This window comes from Perna viridis, chromosome 2 (assembly GCF_037379345.1).
Source record: "Perna viridis isolate PV_CMFRI_1.1 ecotype Kerala chromosome 2, ASM3737934v1, whole genome shotgun sequence".
Taxonomy (NCBI): Eukaryota; Metazoa; Mollusca; class Bivalvia; order Mytilida; family Mytilidae; genus Perna; species Perna viridis.
This window is the reverse complement of record NC_142446.1, coordinates 11315297-11335254: the sequence shown is the minus strand read 5'-3', so window position 1 is coordinate 11335254 and position 19958 is coordinate 11315297. Positions and strand designations below refer to the sequence as shown.

Below are 19958 nucleotides of genomic sequence, written 5' to 3'. Positions count from 1 at the left end.
ATCAAGTCTTGGGGCTATAAACAAACTGTAAAAAGAAACCATTCAGTATTTTATGTGATGAAGGCAATGGTAGGGGTGCCAAAAAGTTCTTTGCTACTCTTGTTCATATTTTTAAAGATGGAAGCAGGTCCATCAAAACCAGATCCATTGACATGCCAGTGATGAACATTCGAAAAGGGCAAAATCTATTTTATGCCATACCAAGCATCACTTCTGTGAATATATGTATAATTCATTTGTTTGATTCATTTATAAATATCATGTATTTATGGTTTTGAAAAAAAATATTTTAAATCCTCTGTTTTATTTGATTTATAACATAACAAAATATATCGATAATGTCGTCACGCAAAATCTGTGGGAATTTTATGATGGATTGCAGGAGATCTCCCACAATTAGGTTTGACTAGGTTAACAGGTATGGTGTCGACACACATTTGTACAAGAAGAGATAATGTTTAGTTATACCCTTTACATCACATTTTTACATTGTAATATTGTAGAAAATGTATTCAGTAAAGTTGTTAAAATGATACTTCACATTCTGCTTATCAACTGTAGAAACTTCTTCACTTAGAAACTTAAACAATCTGATTTGATTAAAAGATAGCAAATTACAAAACTTTGATTGAGTCATACTGGTATTTCTGAAGCAATACATGTTTAATGCATATGTACAGACATTGACATGTTAAAATGAGTAGACTTTTGCCCTGTCTATGGTTAGACAGAAATGAGCCCAAGGCAATTCTTGTTCAGGAAGCTTGAGTTTTGTGTATTGGATACAGGTGAAGTACATGTTGTGATGTAATACACCATGTCTTCAGTTTATAGTTTGAATTGTCAGTGTGATTGATCTATGACAGATAAAATATCATTAGGTAATATTAAGGTACCTAGAGACCAGCCAGGTGGGAGGGAAATTTGTGATCAGATATGCTTCATTTCTTTGTAAATATCTGGAATATTGATACAAAAAGGTTGGTTTGTCTACTTACATTTTATTTGTTTTGAAGTATATAATGGTATGTTTTGTGCACCATAAATTTTGCGTATGCTTCTAGAAATTTATAATTTTACTTTGTAATTAATATTTCATGCATTATCAGTAAATTTACTGGTCATATATATAGATATATGAGTGAATTGGCTGAACTTCACCCTACACGTTGATGTACTCGCAAATAGAGTGGGGAAACACATAGGGTCTGGGAGTGGACCAGAGCGTCAACAGAGCAGCCCACCTGCTAGTAGGACATACTCTGAGTTCTCAGTCAGGTATATGGAAGGCTGGGCCTACCTACAACTACTAACAGAATGCCCGTAAGGGGCAGTTGTGCACAATCCATAAAGATAGTCAAGACCGTAAAAAACCCCAATCATCATTGATTGATCTTGTCTGAAGTCATTCTTCCATCCACTGTTGAAATGTAAAACAAATTGCTTTTCATACTTCCGTTATATCAGTGTATATTTTGCTTCTCTGTTTTTCTGTTGTATCAACTACCCAATCCATGTGATTTTAATACAACTGCAAAAAAGTTGCAGTGGTAGAATGGTATGTGGATGTTGTTGTGTCATTGTTGTCATTCTAACACATGGTTTTTGTGCAATAACTTGAATATTTAATGGTGCTTCTTTATAATTTGTCAACAGAGTTCTATTAAAACCATAAAAAGAAGTTAATTTGGTTATGGTCACATCCGTTTTTGGAGTTATGGTAGGGGCCAATAGCAAGCTGTTCACAGAACTACATAACTAGTAAAAGCATATGGATCTCTATATTACTTTAACAAAAAGAGTCATACTGGGATTGATAGGGGGGTTATAATCTACACTGTTATGGAATTAGGATCTTTAAGACAATATATAGCAAGTAATTTCAGCAAAGTGCTAATTTTGGCATTTATCTAAAATATTTAGTCTGATCTTAAGTACTTCCTATCCCACTTAGTATCCACAAAAACTATAAATGCCTGAATTTTGTATATACCTTTTTGCCTCAAATGTTTCATACCAAGAAAAAAAGGAAAGTATTGATGGAGTTTTAAACCTGAATTGAATGCTGATGTATGCAGACTGGTTCTATTGAACTGTATGATAAATAATGTGTGTGATTTATTCTTCATTTATACAATTTTGTTTTTTGACACTGACCATATCATGCTTTAGCTGTAATATTCTAATATTATCTGTTCATTACTGAATTGTCTAATCTAAGGCCAGTCACTGATGTGTGACTGTCCCATGCCGATGCTTTAACATGTTATGTAATACTGATTAAACTGTCTTATCTAGAATACATATCATCATTTTAAATCCTTATGGATTTATACCCCGGTCTTATATATTTCATATTTCCCAGTTTTGTGTTTTGATAAAACATTTTTGTCATTATTTATAGTTAGAAGTCTTGACATGTGAATTAATATTGATTAACATGCTACCATTTGTACTTCAGTGACTGATCTTAAAAGAAAAATTAATGAATTTAGGTACAAATTGAAATGAGTGGCTCTGTTACACCACACTCACAGCAACTTAATAATAGAACATTCTATCACAATTCTTAAATGTATATGTTGTCAGACTTGCTTGTTCGACTTAGAATTCTATTACAACCTTAATGTTAGGTTTCTTTAAATGTACTCATGTTTGAGCTGTTCTAGTTAATGTCAGGCATCAGTACATGTAGTAAAACTTGTTGTTCTATTTTGAATTCTACAGTTATGTTAATTTCAGGTTTCAGTAAATGTAGTCACACTTGCTTTACTAGTTTAATGTTAGGTTTCAGTAAATGTAGTCAAACTTAATATAAACGAAACCTTAATGTCAGGTTTCACTAAATGTAGTCACACTTAATATTAACGAAACCTTAATGTCAGGTTTCAGTAAATGTAGTCACACTTGCTGTACCAGTTTAATGTCAGGTTTCAGTAAATATAGTCAAACTTAATATAAATGAAACCTTAATGTCAGGTTTCACTAAATGTAGTCACACTTAATATAAACGAAACCTTAATGTCAGGTTTCACTAAATGTAGTCACATTTAATATTAACGAAACCTTAATGTCAGGTTTCAGTAAATGTAGTCACACTTGCTGTACCAGTTTAATGTCAGGTTTCAGTAAATATAGTCAAACTTAATATAAATGAAACCTTAATGTCAGGTTTCACTAAATGTAGTCACACTTAATATAAACGAAACCTTAATGTCAGGTTTCAGTAAATGTAGTCACACTTGCTGTACTAGTTTAATGTCAGGTTTCAGTAAATGTAGTCAAACTTAATATAAATGAAACCTTAATGTCAGGTTTCACTAAATGTAGTCACACTTAATATAAACGAAACCTTAATGTCAGGTTTCAGTAAATGTAGTCACACTTGCTGTACTAGTTTAATGTCAGGTTTCAGTAAATGTAGTCAAACTTAATATAAATGAAACCTTAATGTCAGGTTTCACTAAATGTAGTCACACTTAATATAAATGAAACCTTAATGTCAGGTTTCACTAAATGTAGTCACACTTAATATAAACGAAACCTTAATGTCAGGTTTTAATAAATGTAGTCAAACTTAATATAAATGAAACCTTAATGTCAGGTTTCACTAAATGTAGTCACACTTAATATAAACGAAACCTTAATGTCAGGTTTCAGTAAATATAGTCAAACTTGATGTTCTTTAGAATTTCACAGTAACCTTTATAAATGAAGTAAAACTTAAGAATTCTACAGTTATGTCAGGTATCAGTGTAAGTAAGGAGATGTATTGGTAATATGACAAAAACTACAGAACTATATAAAAACATGGAACTAAAGCTAAAGAAAACAATGAGTAAGTTTTTTTCTGTGCTGTCAGCTGGATTTAGGTTGTTGAAGGCTGCTAGAAATTTTGATAATCATTCAATTTTTTACATAACTTCTAATAGGTCAAAAGATAGGCACATGACCTCCTCTTCTACAAACATTGAGTGATACATTGTAGGCATAAGTTGTGATTTACAGGGGTCCTATGGTTGTTTTATAGATTTTATATTCGTTGTAAGTATTGTTTTATATTTGTTGTAAGTATTGTTTTATATTTGTTGTAAGTATTGTTTTAAGAATCTGGTTATATCAATATCTGTCTTTTACAGTGACCATTCAGCTAATAAAAGTAATGTTTGACCTGACTTAAGTTACAATTGCCATGGTCTATATTATTATGTAATTCTATAACAGAATGTCACAGTTCTATAATTAGAAACATAGTACTATATTACATTTGATCTGACCTCTTACTTCCTTGTTATCTTTAATAAAATATGTTTTTTCATAACAAAATCTATACAGCATTTAATATTGTAATGTTTGATTTGTCAAGTGTTCAAGGGTTTGAGATTTTTCATGATTTTAGCTGAATTATTGCTTTTTATAAGACTGTAATCATTTTGTTGTCGACATCCCTGTTGTCTTCTGTAGACCTTTAATTTTCATATAGATACTTGGGTGTCAGCTGGTGAATCTTACAAGGCTCCATACCACAAGATAATTGTTTGTATAAGGCTTTTGAATTAGGGCTCAAAAGTAAGCACTTTATAAAACATAACTTTATAACATGAAGTGTATGGATCTCTGTGATTTCATCTCACACCCGCAACAACCCTGAGAAATCTTTTTTAATCTCAGAGCCTTATCAAGGTTAACATTTAGGGGTTGTTATGTGATGAGATCAAATCTCACATTTTTCTGGTGATAAAATCTGTCTCAGTACTATCGCATCTCAATTATTCTGATAGAACTTTCTGTCTTTATACTATCACATCTAACACTATTCTGGTGGTACGATATGTTTTACTATTATCACACTTCAGCATATCCTGGTGATACTGTCTATGTTACTCTCCTATCACACCCCAGCATATCCTGGTGATACTGTCTATGTTACTCTACTATCACATCCCAGCATATTCTGGTGATACTGTCTATGTTACTCTACTATCACACCCTAGCATATCCTGGTGATACTGTCTATGTTACTCTACTATCACTCCTCATCCTGACCCTGTTCTTGTGATTAGTACTTTCTCCTCTCACCTTATTCTGGTCATTACTACTTTCTCCTCTCATCCTATCTTGGTGATTACTTCTTTTTCCTCTCAGCTTGTCCTGGTGATTACTACTTTCTCCTCTCACCTTATTCTGGTCATTTCTACTTTCTCTTCTTATCCAATCCTGGTGATTACTTATTTTTCCTCTCACCCTATACTGGTAATTACTTTTTTGTCCTGTCACCTTATCCTGGTGATTACTCCTTTCTTTCTCCTCTTATCCCATCCTCATGATTACTACTTTCTCCTTTCACCCCATCCTGATGATTTTTTGTTTCTGACTTCTTTCTCTCTTGGCTTCATATGTTGTAAGTATAAATCTGTTGGTTATTACTACGTTCTCCTCTCATCTATCATCTCATCCTGGTGATTTCTTCTTTCTCCTTTCACCCTATCCTGATGATTACTACTTTATCCTCTCACACTATCCAGGTGATTACTTCATTGGCCTCTCAAACAATCCAGGTGATTACTTCTTTATCCTCTCACACTATCCTGGTGATTACTTCTTCATCCTCTCAACATATCATGAACCTCATGATTACTACTTTGTCCTCTCATCCTATACTGTTGTTTACTTCTTTCTCATCTAACCCTATTCTGTGACTACTTCTATCTCCTCTAGCCCTATTCTGGTAATTACTACTTTTTTCTCTAACCCTATGCTGGTGATTACTACTTTCTCCTCTTAGTCTGTCCTGATGATAGCTTATTTCTGACTTCTATTTTCTTGACTTCATATCTGTTGCTAATCTGAAGATCTGTGTTTATTCTGTTTTAGTTTCACCAACCTAACACTCCCTGTACTCCCAGTATGTATTGTGTGTTGATTATGTATGTCACAGTTCTTCAATTAGACTAACAATACCAAAGAAATATATAAGGCTTTATGAACCTTGTTTATATGATGACTAACTGCAACACATTTCCTTAGAAGTACAAACTATATTTTTGTGATAGATGTAGGAGTGAATGCTAGATAGATTGTATGAAATTCTATGTTCAATACAAGCTGTTTCCATGTTGTTTAAGGACTGATCAATATTTAGTCAGATAAATGAATTAACCAATCAGGCACAGTGAAAGGTTATGGTCTAGCTTCTACTTACAGACTTACCTAAATCATACTTTTATTTTGTTTTATGCCTTTAATTAATCTTTTTAGAAGATAAATGAGTTTCTGGATGTAAAAATCAATAGTGTTCTTTCTTTGGATTTATTACTGTGTAAGGTAAGCTGACCAGGTTCTATGTAAGAGTATTCATTATATGTAAATATTACAAAACGTTATTCTTTCCTGAAAATTCTTGTACAACAAATGGATTAACATACTTAAAAATATATATATTTTAACTGAATATGACCTGTTATGGCATCTGATTTATACTTTTGCCTGTGTAATCTGTTTTTGTAAAGGACTGTCAACAGCTGTAGATTGCAAATGTATTAGTGATGGCAACTAGTTGAATTATTTTTCATGTGGTTAGCTACTGTTATACTGATAAGAACTGTTTTTGCTTACAGTGTGTTTTTTTTTTCTTACAACTCGAAATAAGCACGTAATATACGAAATTATCATTCATTCCCTGAAAATGCAAGTATGATTTCCAAGACCTGTTCATCTTTCAAAGCTCCTGAGTTCATCCGTAGACAACTTTACATGCACTTTGTTGTTCCTTTGCATTGGTCTGTCCTTTTTAGCTCACCTGGCTGAAGGCCATTTGAACTATTGCCATTACTTGGTGTCTGTCATCGTCTGTTCTCGTCTTCATTGTCATCCGTTAACAATTTTTCAAAAATCGTCTCATCTGAAACTACTGAGCGAAATATATGAAACTTTGCAAAGATGTTCAGTAAGGGTATTGTGCGCAAAAGTTGTGTTTAGATTTTCTATCTGTCCAAAAACATGGTTGCCATTATTAAAATTGAACATATGGGTCAGGCAATAGTTTTTCGCACATATCTCCAAAACCGTTGGGTTAAGCCAAATTCTGACAATGGGTAGAAGTATCCAGCATGATGAGATCTTTCTGTGGTCAAATTAAGGTTTCAATCTTTTAAGCCATGCTGGAGTTATTGCCCTTTTTCGACATTTTTTTTGTTATTTTTCATGATATTTCTTTGTAATAATCTTCTCTGACACTACTTGACCTATTAGAACCAAACCTGGTTTGAATGTTCCTTTGAGTATCCTGCATAGTACTGATGTGGGGTTTCTTGATCCGTTGAAAAACATGGCTGCCATTACTATAAAAAGAACATAGTGGTCAGACAGTAGTTTTTCACATATATCTCAAAAACCGTTAGGTTTAGCAAAATTTTGACATCATGAGATCTATCTGTAGTCAAATTTACATTTTTTGATATATCAAAATACCTTATGTCACTGGTCTATCACTAGAACTTTCCTACTATTTCTGAACACTACACAAAAATATAGTCCAAATGTAATTCCTTAAAGATCATTCAATACCTCTTTTATAACCAGTAAATATGTTTCTTTCGAATATTCAGCTCAATAATATTCTATTATTTCTGCAAATAGAATTGAGATCTAGTCTTAATATCAATTGAAAATTTGAGGAACTCCTTTTTAGGCCTTGAAAGATTTTAAGAAATAAATTTGCATTTAGGAAATTTAGTTCATGCAGTAATGTGTTAAGAAGCATAAAATGTGTGAAGCATGTTCCATTTACCACACTTATCAGTCAAATTCTCCATCCATTTATCAATAGTTTACCATTAATAAACAGGTAGTGAAGAGCACTGGTTTTAACCAAGTAAAATGGGTGGGAACATTCAAATTGATAAAGGTGTCAAGTTTTTGGAAATCTTATGTTCTTCAAGAAAATTGTTTTGTTAAGGGGATATTAGTACATTGTATAATAAATAAATTGTAAATATATTTTTTTGGACAGTTTTAAAAATTTTGGAAAAAGGTGAAATTGAACAGGATTTGTATTTGTGTGTAAAGTTGGATCAGAAGTATGGAATGACATTCAGTTTATTCATATTAGGGAAAAAGCAGTTTCAGGTAGTAGATATGAAAAATGCAAATGTTTGATCACAATTTTATTTTACATCATGTAATCTTTGAAATTTGTCCATGCTACAATTTTCACAAGAATAAAAACCTTCAGTGCTGACAGCACTTTGATTTTAGTTTTCAGCCAATATCTGTATCTTGAAAACTATGAAAGAAGGAAACTTTGAATAGAAAAAATAATTTTTATAATAAATCCTACCAAAGTCTTATTGAGTCAGAATTGTTGCTCTTAAAAAGGCGAAATTTAACCAGGTGAGGGTTTCTGGCTCCTGGGAACCTCTTGGTAATGTCTAACAGGACACTTCATCATTGAATTTCTTTTCTTTCACTTGGTCAGTTACTGTTTAAGTTTAAAGATCTGTAACCTGTAATAGTAGATTGTTTCATGTGGTAAGCTACTATACTACTGTAATCACCGATTTTGAATGTCAGATACTACCATTGGTAGACTTAGTTACCATTATTATTGCCTGTTCGATTTGATCAGCTGTTATGTTACTGTAAGGACTGTTACCAGTGGTAAAAAGTGGTCAGTTACTTAGGCATGGATTCGTAGGAGGATGGACCCAGTGTAGGCCCCCTAGAGTAGGAAAAAAAATGTTTTGGGTATTTAATTCTTGCTAACCTGAAATCCTGGATCCACCCTTCAACTGCATTATTGTTCAGGACAGTTATCAATTGTAGCCTGTTTGTTTTGATCAGCTGCTGTAACTTTTTTGTCCAGTAGTAGGTTGTGTTAGTTGTTGTCAGTAGTTTTTAGCAAGTTTCACAATTTTAGATTTACTGATTTATTTATCTGATGCTGTCTTTATGTAAGTTCATCTGAATTCACTGAATACATAATTTAAACTCTCATTTCAAAATTCAATAGATGACATGAATGTGTTGGATGGTTGCTGTTAACACCCTATATATGTCTAGGACTGTTAATCAAGCATATTTTTTGTTTATTTTTACCAGTAAATTATTGTTAAATCTTAGTTATGCTTGACTGATTTGTCTCAGTGGCTGATCACCATTTTGTAATGCTTGTTTGTAAAGTATTAGAATGTGTAAAGGGACGTGCTACTTAACAATGATTATAAATACAGGTATGATATCATTTTATGTCAGGTATAATATTAAAAACATAATTCTTCTGCAGACAGTGTTCATTCAAATTAGTTATAAGTAATAATATTTTGTGGCTTTTAATTTGCATATGTTGTTATTTATAAAGTTTCTAGTTAAGCTGTCACAGAAAGGTGACCTAATGGTGTATTTATATGACAAACAAAGCATTGACATTGTAGTCGCTGAATGGCAAGTTACGTGGTTAATTGGTGCTTCGCAAATATTGTATATGGTTATTATATCTGTAAATTATTGCCTGTGTTTGTCTGTTTGTCACATATATTTCTGATAAAAAATCTCTACTAATATGATCACCCTAGCACTGCTTTGTCCTTAGTTTGAATAAAGTATCTCATTTTCCAGTTCTCAACTTAAATTGTTAAATACTTCAAGGATAGCATATGTTTATCAGATGTCATTAAAATTTTGCACTTCAAACGCTGAAATGTATAGAAAATTTATAGCATTAAAAAAACTGAATTAAGGTGTGTACTATATGATGATATATATACACAAGAATTTATACCTTGATGACATTCTAAAGTATAGTATAAAAACAGACCATTTTTCACTCCCTGTAAAAATGTTTATAGTTCTTTTCATAAAATAATATAAATAAGTTCTCAGTGAATTCTGTGATCATTATTTTAGTACTTGATGATGTGTATCCTTCATGCTGAACAAACATTGACTTATGTTCTAATTCTGATTATTATGATACAATGAATACACTGTTGATAGGACTGTGAACAAATATATGTAGTATTTTGGAACTTAGAACTTTAAATAAGAAATATGTGAAATAGCCATCAGTGTTATATCTTATTGTCAGGAAGAGGGCAAATACAACTAAGATTATAACAAGAGTTAATTATTCAAACCATTTGACCCACACTTACTGCAAAGGGTGTAAATTTAACTTCAGAGTTTGAAATGTTAAAAGAGCATAATTAAATTAACTGTGCATATCATATGTAGTTATATCGCTGATGTCTCGACAAACAGGAATCTGCCACACCTCCTATAATGCACAGTCTGCCTTAAAAGTTCAAACAATCACATCCTAACTGCTGATGTCACTTCCTTAAAACATTGCTTCCAACAGAAAGATTTTGAGCAGCCATTTATGTTTTGAGAGAGGGATATTGCTGACCCTCCGTTCGTATTAGTAAGAAGTTTTGTTTACTTGTTATCTCTGTCTTTTGTATTGATTGTTCTTACTTCCTTGATATTTTTGCTGTCATGCTAATGATATATCTGCCTCAACTTTGAAAATGGGTGTTTATTCTTTATTTATACATTTAATAAAATACAAGTTGTTGTCATGTTTATGATATCTCCTCCACTTGCTGCAACCCCATCTCAGTAAATGGTGAAATAGATGTAGTTGAAGGTTTCTCCCATCATTCTGTAGTCCTTTGTATGATCTTATGACAGAGTAGAAAAAAATTTCTCTCTTGCTATAGCCATATGCTAGAATATTTTGACACAAACTAAATCTGTCTTCCATATTTTACCACTGTGTTTTGTAAGCACATGGTGAAACTTTTTCCCCATTTTTTCAGTCATACATTAGATTGATATAATGAACTCAGGAGAAACAAGACTGCCATTGTTATTCACAATCTCTAAGTGTTCATGGCTTGGAGAGGTGTTTGTTCTGTCACCTTGATAGTGTTTTAGTCCTCCTTACCCCTAGGACTGGTGTTATCTCCCTTTATCTATAAATCATTCCTGGTTGCAGTACATGTATTACAACTTTGACCTTGGTCTTTTTGTGTACTTAACTGATTGGATGTCCTAAAAAGATTTTAAATCATTGTAAAATTGACTTAAATTGTATTGATGGAATTGTTTATTTGATGGTTCAAATGATTGTGACATATAGAAATAAAAATGTCATTCATACCGTGTAACAATGAAATGCCATCAGCAGTGAAAATTTCATTGGAATGGGAAGAATCTTATTAGATGTTTTTCATAAACAGATAAACAAAATCCTAATTATGACCCCACTTTAAATACTCATACTGCAATCACTTTGTCCGTCTGTCAGGCTGTTGTTTACAATTTTCTGTAACAGATTTGAGGGAATGTTAAGACATTTAATATATTGCTTTGCCATGATGAGTTGTCCTGAGTCTTCCCTTTCCAGGACCCTCACTCATCTACTTCCTGTTTACTGAACAACTTCTTAATTATTTAGGTGATTTGTAATGGAAAATTTCGAGACATTCAGCTTCTATGGAAGGGAATGCTTAGACATTGGTATACTGTAAACATATTAATTTTTTGCTATTTTTGCATTGCACAGAAAACCATCAAAAAATAGTACACACGAAATTGATTTTTAATACTGTACAATGCTAATCATTTTTTTGAAACCGTGAAAATTGATACCGTGAATATGTTCACTTGACAGAATCTGCAAAAATTAATACATTTACAGTATTGCCTCTGCATGATGAGTTGTATGATGCCTCCTTTTCCCAGTGCATTATCTTTATACTTCCTGATTGAGTGGGGGTATTCTTAGCATGAAGTAGTGTGCAACTTCTTGTTTTCCTCAATTTTTGACAACAGCATTAATTTTTGTTATTAAAGCATCAAAATCCTTAAAAGGCTCTGAAATTTTTGGTGGAAATCCTTCGTTTTTCAAATTTTAGAACAGTCCTTCCTATTTTGAAATCCTTGATTTGCCTCTGTGGTAGTACTTACACATCCTACTAGCTGCTGCACTCCCTCCATCTGTTCATCACTCTTAGCATGTACCTATTTTCTAAAAATATTATTGAACCAGTATCAAACTGTTAATTAGTTGATTATCTATGACCTAGTCATGCAAAAAGCATGTGTTACAATATAGCCTTTATAAACCATTTTGGTTTGTATTTTTTTCTTTGACAATGTTGTTAACTAGATAAGTACCAAGCATTGTTAGTATAGCTGTTTTATACAGTATGATGGTTTGGGTGTACTATGGTTGTATAGGGAACTTCGAAATGTAAAGGAGCTATGATTGTAAGTGACCAATGATTGTATAGGGAGCTTTGAAATTTAAGCGAGATATGATTGTAAAGGGAGCTTTGAAATGTAAGTGTGCTATAATTAGTAGAGGGAGCTTTAAGTTTAATTGAGCTATGATTGCAAGTAAGCTATGTTTATAAGGGAACCATGTTTACATATTAAAGGGAGTTTATAACATGCTATTCATTAATATTACTTAAATAAATACAAGGAGGGTGTTTTAAATGTTCATGTAAGAAAATGTAATTGGATTAAGCTTGATTATTTAATGATTAGTGGACTTATATTGTGTCATATTATCAAGTCTATGTAATCTATATTGGTTTTATTTGGTCAGTTTAAATTTTGTGATGTGTAATTCCATGTTGTTTGAACATTCTTATATAATTGATTAGTTGGGGCCATGCCACGAAAGGTGGCAGTCATCCTTTAGTGATTACTCTGTCTGTGTGTCCTTCCATTACACTTGTGTCTGGGATGTCACTTTTTTTTACTTTCGATTTAGGCTCTTGATTTTTGTTATGTGAGTAGATCACCTAAAGATGATGTGTCGCATACCATGGATAATGGCCTATGACCTTGAACTTTGACCTCAAGGTCAAATTCCTGTTTTTTCTGTGACAAACTCATGTCCAGGCTGTTACTTTTTTATCTTTTGATGTGGGCCTTTGATATTTGGCATGTGGGTAGATCATCTAAAGAGGATGAGTTGTGTACCATGGATAGTGGACTATGACCTTGAACTTTGATCTCTTGGTCAAAATCCTGTTTTTTCTGTGACAACCTCAATGATTTCTAGTTTTTTTATAGAAAGTATGTAAGAAAACCAATAGGGATAAAATGGGAAGAGATAAAGATTTATAAATCAATATTATTTAAATTAAGACTTAATGGGTTTAGTGAGGACCTCCTGGAATATTTTTATGTCAGATTTAATTGGATCAGGATTTAGCAAAGTAGTTTGATAACTTAGAAATGATATAATGGTTATAGATGACTGTACCATCCACAACCTATATATGTTTTTATAATACCATAGATATTTTTTGTCAATACATAAATTAAAATGTAGATTTTTATATACAAAGACTTTTCTTGTACAAACTTGTCTCTTTTTTTATTGCTGTGTAAATCAAGAGCTAATGATACGACATGTCACATGGTATCAGTCTTTGTCATGGTCATTACTATGTTTAATTAGCATGATCTTTATCACCTGCCAGGTAATTGACAATACTTGCATGCAAGTCTACATTGATAGAAGTAATACATAGCTAATAGCCTTTATAGGTATCATATTGTACAGCTGTAAATGGTTATAAAGTTAGATCAAATCAATTACACTTCTCTTTGTAATCAACTATTGTTTTCAGAGGAGTCAAGTCTTCAGAATAATAAATGGACATGCCAGTCAGATTTGACTTCTGATAGTTAACTTATTGAAATAAACTTGAAATGTTCTATTAGATAATTTTTGAAGACAATTAATTTAAAACAATGGAATGGCTTTTGGAAGCAGCATGCTTTCTTGTTATGGTTTATGATTCTGATGAAGGATTGTAAAAAGTCTCTTTACCTGACTGAAAGAAATGGTGCATCTATAGTTCACCATTACTTCCAATGATTTAATGACTTATATTTCAAAATTTTTTGTGGAGCTAATTTTATCCAGCAGTTTATGTAAACTTCAAATCCAGTATGTCTCTTTAGTTAAAACATCATGAAATCATAGGTTTCAGTAATTTTGTAATATACGAAAAAGAAAATTATCATGGAAAGAGAAGGGAGAATATATAAATACTGTAAACTGCTACCTGGAATTAGATTATTTTTAGATCTATAATCATTCTTCTATGGAAATAGGTTTATTTTTTATACCCACAGCTGTGGTCTCTATTTTGATAAACTAAGCCTGCAGTCCATATAACTGTGACATGGTTTGTGATGATAGCCCTAGGTAACCAATCAATTTGTCAGCTATGAAATCAATAAAGTTTCTGTAGAACCTCACCTGTCTGATGGGTCGTTCAGGTGTACATCTAATAGTTTTTGTAAGGAGGAAATTGCAAATTTCAGTGAACCTATAAATATATAAGTTATATGGATATGTGTTTATGAACCAATGTTAGTAGACATATTTTTTATATAGGATTTTTATCTCTGTTGGATTATTCTAAAAGATAATATGTGAACAATTTGTGTGCATTGCAGCACATTGACTTAGTAACAAAAATATTTGTGTCCTATAAAGTATGTATGTGTGTATTCTATTTCAGCACAAAGTATTTCTCTTATTTTTTTATCGACATTTTTTTCTAAGTGACTTAGTTTTATGGCAATTTGTTCATCAATATATATCATATATACGTATATAAGGGTCTGAAAAATTCCCAACGATGTTAGAATGTCAAATTTGCGATGCAAATTTTTGGTCGTTCCCTCCGCTGGACTCGAACTCGTACTGCTGTGACATCTATGGCAACACCGCCTGCACAAAGTCCAGTGCCCTAGACCACTTGGCCAGCTAGGCTATATAAAAATATAGCTTTCGTTGGCCGGATCATTCCTCCTCGTAGGATTAATCTAGGTTAATGATATATGGAATGCTATTGTGAGAAAACAAAAATCTCTGCTCCCAATGGATGGATCGATTTTAAAGAAGGTGTGTTGCTTTATATAGATGGGGCATATTTTGTAAATGTTAGATTGCTGTACGATATCAACTTTCATTACAAGTGGAGGTATTCCTAGCATGACAAGTTTCATGTTGGTTATATTGATACCTTGTATGATTGGCCATATTTGTATGCTAGTAACTATATACTTATATATAATTTGTCAGAATTAGTAGGTCTGTTGATAAATGGACATTAAAAGAAAGAACACAGAGATCTTAATCAAATGAATTCTGTAAATAATTTCTACAGCACCTTTGGTGCTTTGATTTTTTCTCACATATGTGATAATTGATGTTGAAATAGTTCAGGTAAAGAATTGGTGTGCACAAGTTAGTGGTTAAGTAATTACAGAACAGCAGATACATTGTCATGACTGATACTGAGAAATGATCCAATTATCTAGATTTCCTGGAATATTTCTCTTGAAGTTGTATTGATCTGCATGTTAGTACACAAAAATTCATTGTGTTCATCTAAATATAGAATGTGACTTTGGTATATCTGTGATTGCTGTAATCATTGCATTGTTGGCTCATATAAAGTTGTGACATAGTTTTTATATTCCCATAACCATGACCCAAAACATTACAACTCATTCGAGTAGATAAACTGTTTTTATATTATGTGAAAAAGTTCAAGAATTTTGTTTGCATAAAATATAGTGAACATGGTTTTAACTTCAGTAATGAGACATTTGTATTGAGCTCTGACGAATCATAGTGTTACTCCATTACTGATGACCAGATTACACACATCCATCAAGTAGCCTGAGAAAAACATGTACAGAGGTCAAAATGATATATATAACTTACTGACTTGAGCAAGACATAAGGAGTACTTTTAATCCTATGAAGGAACTTAATCAGTGGATTTGAAACTTAAATTAATTATAGCATTTTACCAAGCTCAAAATTTTTGGCAGGTCATCAGGCTCATAACAGAGAGGTATTTACCACTTGACTCCAAATTCAGGAAAATGAGTTAATGTTTTAGAATTTTATTTGTGATATACCCTTTACTTGACTGGGTTTTGTTTTTCATTTGGAACTTTCATGACTGGGTGAATGCCTACTGTTCAGGTCTTGCATCAGATTTTGAGTGAATGTTGTAAATATTTTCTTGATCATTTATTAATCCATCAACTATCAGTCCTTGAGTTTCTGCAATAGATCAAACTCAGTGGTTGCATGAAAGTATTATATGATATTCTAGTTACATTGACAACACTGCTTCCATGGTTATTGTAACTATTGGTGACTTTCACTTGGTAATATGACAAAGTTCTGATGAAGACAATGACTTCAGGCTTGAGATGAAAATATAACAATAATCCCAGAGGTATCAGTAATTGCATATTGATCACTAAAGATGAATTTACTGTACTGTATGACCTATGGAAAAAAACATCTTAGTAATTAATAGTACTGATATAAATCAGGGATTCAACTGCTCAGTAGACAGATTAGTATTGGATATAACAGCAGATCTTCTAACTATTGCATATGAATTATGAATTTTCCAGTTATTCTGATAGGTTAAAACTGTGATTTATCTTACAAAATGAGGGAAAGCAATTGTTGCAGGAGTCATTTTCTCCTTAAATTCAAACACTTTTAAAATTTCATTAAATTAATTGTGAGAAGGACAATAGGCAAAACTTTGAATGAATAATAACTGTGAAATTTAGAGAGATACAATCATAACTACATATCTGTAGACTGCATCAGTATAACCTATTCTAGTGATACTTCACTAAATCTTATTGACTTTACAATGTGGACTGATGAGAGCAATGTTGAAAACCTGATTGCAGTAGTATTAACAAGATTATTTGTGGGTAATAGATCATATTTTGTTATTGTAGGTGCTCCAAAAAGACATAGAATCCAGGTCCAGACATATTAATGCTGTTCTCAAACTAAGTGAGAGATTGCAAGATGAACTGGAAGAAGACTTCTCCCTTCTACAACTCTCCCAGGCTTCCCAACAGATACAAAGACGCTGGCATGGAGTCTGGTTACTGTCTCTAGAGTCACAATGTAGATTGGAAAATGCCTTGAAAGCGAAAAAGGTACGAAGCCTGTCAAAGGTCTTATCTTACATCATCAAGTTACCATCTGTGTCAAATGACACTTGAATACCATTCTCATATCAGAATGGCTCAGAGTTTCATTTCACATAATCAGTTATTCTCTTTATTGAAAAATAAATATTTACAAACATCACAGAAGTGGTTCCCCAGCTCACATCAGTATGTTTCAGTTTACTTTGATCAACCTAGCTTAAATGCAATAATCAGTATCATGTGATTTCTTTTCACTTGTGTACCTTTAATTTTATGTTCAAAGAAATTGAATAAGGTCTAATTGAACCTTGTCTAGGTCTTGGAAGCAATAAATAAATAATGCAAATTTATAAGTTAAGGATATTGGGAGGCTTTTGGGGAAATCAATAAAATTTACCTTTTCTTACCTAATGTAATTCTAAGGTTAGACTATTATTATAGATTTACACAAAACTTTATTACCTTAGTATTTATTTGAAAATAAGATGTTAATTATGTAAATTAAGTTGTGAGACACACCCAAAAAGATGGCCTGAGGATAACAAATTTAATTTCCTATGAAACTTTATTGATTATTGAGAACTTGTGAATTACATAATGGGTTATTACACACATTACACAAATAAAATCTAGCTAAGCTTTATACCTTGTTATTTTCAAATAATGGGAAGAGACCTATCAATATGGTTATCTCATTTGTAAGTGAAGACAATATTTTATTTTTAACATTTTTCACTTTGATCTCTAGTAATTGCAAATGAAAGCCATTAGATAATAAGAAAAGATTTCAGAATTATTTCTTTGGTGTCTTTTTGGATTTTTTTAAAAAGTTGCATTACCATCTTTAGTGATGAATTGTCTGCATTTCTAAAGTTGAAATGGAGATTCAGTAGCTAATAAGTTGTGTAGGCAACAAAATCACAGAATAAATTGGTTCTCCATTGAAACAAGTAATATTGGAAAACGGTGTTATTTCTTTCTCGTAAGAAAATAAAATGAGACAGCACAGGAAAAAAATTGAATCTTAATCCTTGAAATAAATTTTTGAGATAAAAAGGGCCTTACTGAAGTTATTGACATGATAAATTGGAAGTCTACATTTGTATATTAGATAGCAGGTTATGTTTTGTTCTGAGTTGACTTTCACACATATGTTAGTGAAGAAAGTAGTAAATGGCAACCATATTTTATATGAAGCAAATTGCCCATTGTCTGATTGATAAATGAAAATGCCATATAATTATGTCTTAAAATCTAAGCTGTGTGATTGTCAAAAATCTTTGTGAGTGTAGGAAATAATAAAAAATCTGTGTGTGTGTATGTGTATGTGTGTGAGTGTAGGAAATAGTCAAAATTTTGTGTGAGTGTAGGAAATAGTAAAACATCTGTGTGAGTATAGGAAACCGACAAAAATCTGTTTGAGTGTAGGAAATAGTCAAAAACTTTTGAATAAATAAGTCACAAATGGCTATGTGAACAAGGGAAAGTGGGGAAAAATCTATGCTGATGATGGTAGTAGGTTACAACTTACTAAGCATACCTAGTGTGAATACAGGGAAAAAGTGACACCGCATGTGGTTCTAAATTGGCAACAACCCTTGTGAATGTTTAAGACAACCTGGGCAAATAAAGACTGTAGACAATGCTCTGAAGAAAGAAAACAAAAGGAATGAAGGAAATAGGCAACACCCAGTGTGAATAATGGAAATAGGCAACATCTGGTGTGAATAATGGAAATAGGCAACACCCTGTGTGAATAATGGAAATAGGCAACATCCGGTGTAAGTGATTGAAATGGGCTCTAATTTGTGTGAAGGATACCATTCTAATAATATTGTTTAAATTTCCCATTGACAAAGCAGCAAAAAAGGACAAAAATAAATCAATTGCTTTCAAGATTAAACTCCAAGCTGTTCAGGTGTTTTATGGGTTCCGTGGACTGCACCACGTATACAAGATATCATGCTGTACAGTGTAAATAAAGATATTGCCCCATCATTTATAAATCAATAAGAATGCATGAAAATGTGCATTAAATGCAGAAAGGTCTTTTTAATCAATGAATTAATTCATTATCAGTGTTTATCCAGGTAAACTGACTTTCAAGTGATCGTTTTGTAGCTGACAGACTTAGAATAAATTGTCTGGATCTGCTATCTTTATACTTCAGGATTACTGTATTCCTATTATTCAGATAGTTTTTGGGGCACCTGGAAAAGTGTTTTTCATAATTTAGGATAACTCTGTCATCTTCTGTAAGTTTTATTTTGTTTGATGTGATTTTCTTTAAAACATTTAATATTAAGGGATCTCAGACAGATTGTTGAAAATGTTTACATGTTATTTGTAGGACAATAATGGGGCCTGAAAATAAGATGATGTATTATATAAGTGTCAAATGTGACTCTTACTGAGCTGACTATTCTCAATGCCACCACATTACTGGTAAAACTACAGTTATATGACAAATCAAACAGTGGTCACATTAGTTGTGCATCTATAATTAGGTGACAACAGTTTTTCATAGTTCCATGCCTATGCTTAAAAATTCAAGTACTCTTTTGTTTATGAACTTGTATTTTGGCTTTCTCTTTATGTCCAGATTAGTTATATGTATTTGGTATACAACCATGTGTAAATCCTAAAATCTTGAAAAAAAATACCTTTAACTGTAAAGGTAAATGGTTGAAGTAATAAAATTGCTTTAAGGAAAAGGATTAAAAACAAATTTCAATTTCAATTTTCATTTCATGAATTTTGTCATGATATTGCCATGATTGCTGTTAACATGTTATACCTGTGATTTTATTGTCAAGTATTGACTAAGGATGTTGTGCTTCATGGATCAGTTCCGTTGCTATGGATACTGAATTTATAAAGGACCAAGTTCTTTGATAAGGTTGATTTCATACTGTTGCTGGAAGATTTAATCAGTT

General features: G+C 32.2%; 1 protein-coding gene across 2 annotated transcripts in view; it reads left to right on the top strand.

Moving 5' to 3' along the window:
• LOC148623629 (uncharacterized) overlaps positions 1-19958 on the top strand; it is a 58649-nt gene that overhangs the window by 20545 nt on the left and 18146 nt on the right. For both annotated transcript variants that reach the window (XM_088565582.1, XM_088565583.1), the window contains exon 6: positions 16822-17028. In XM_088565582.1, the coding sequence (XP_088421708.1) occupies positions 16822-17028 (207 nt within the window). The remainder of the gene's footprint in view (positions 1-16821; positions 17029-19958) is intronic.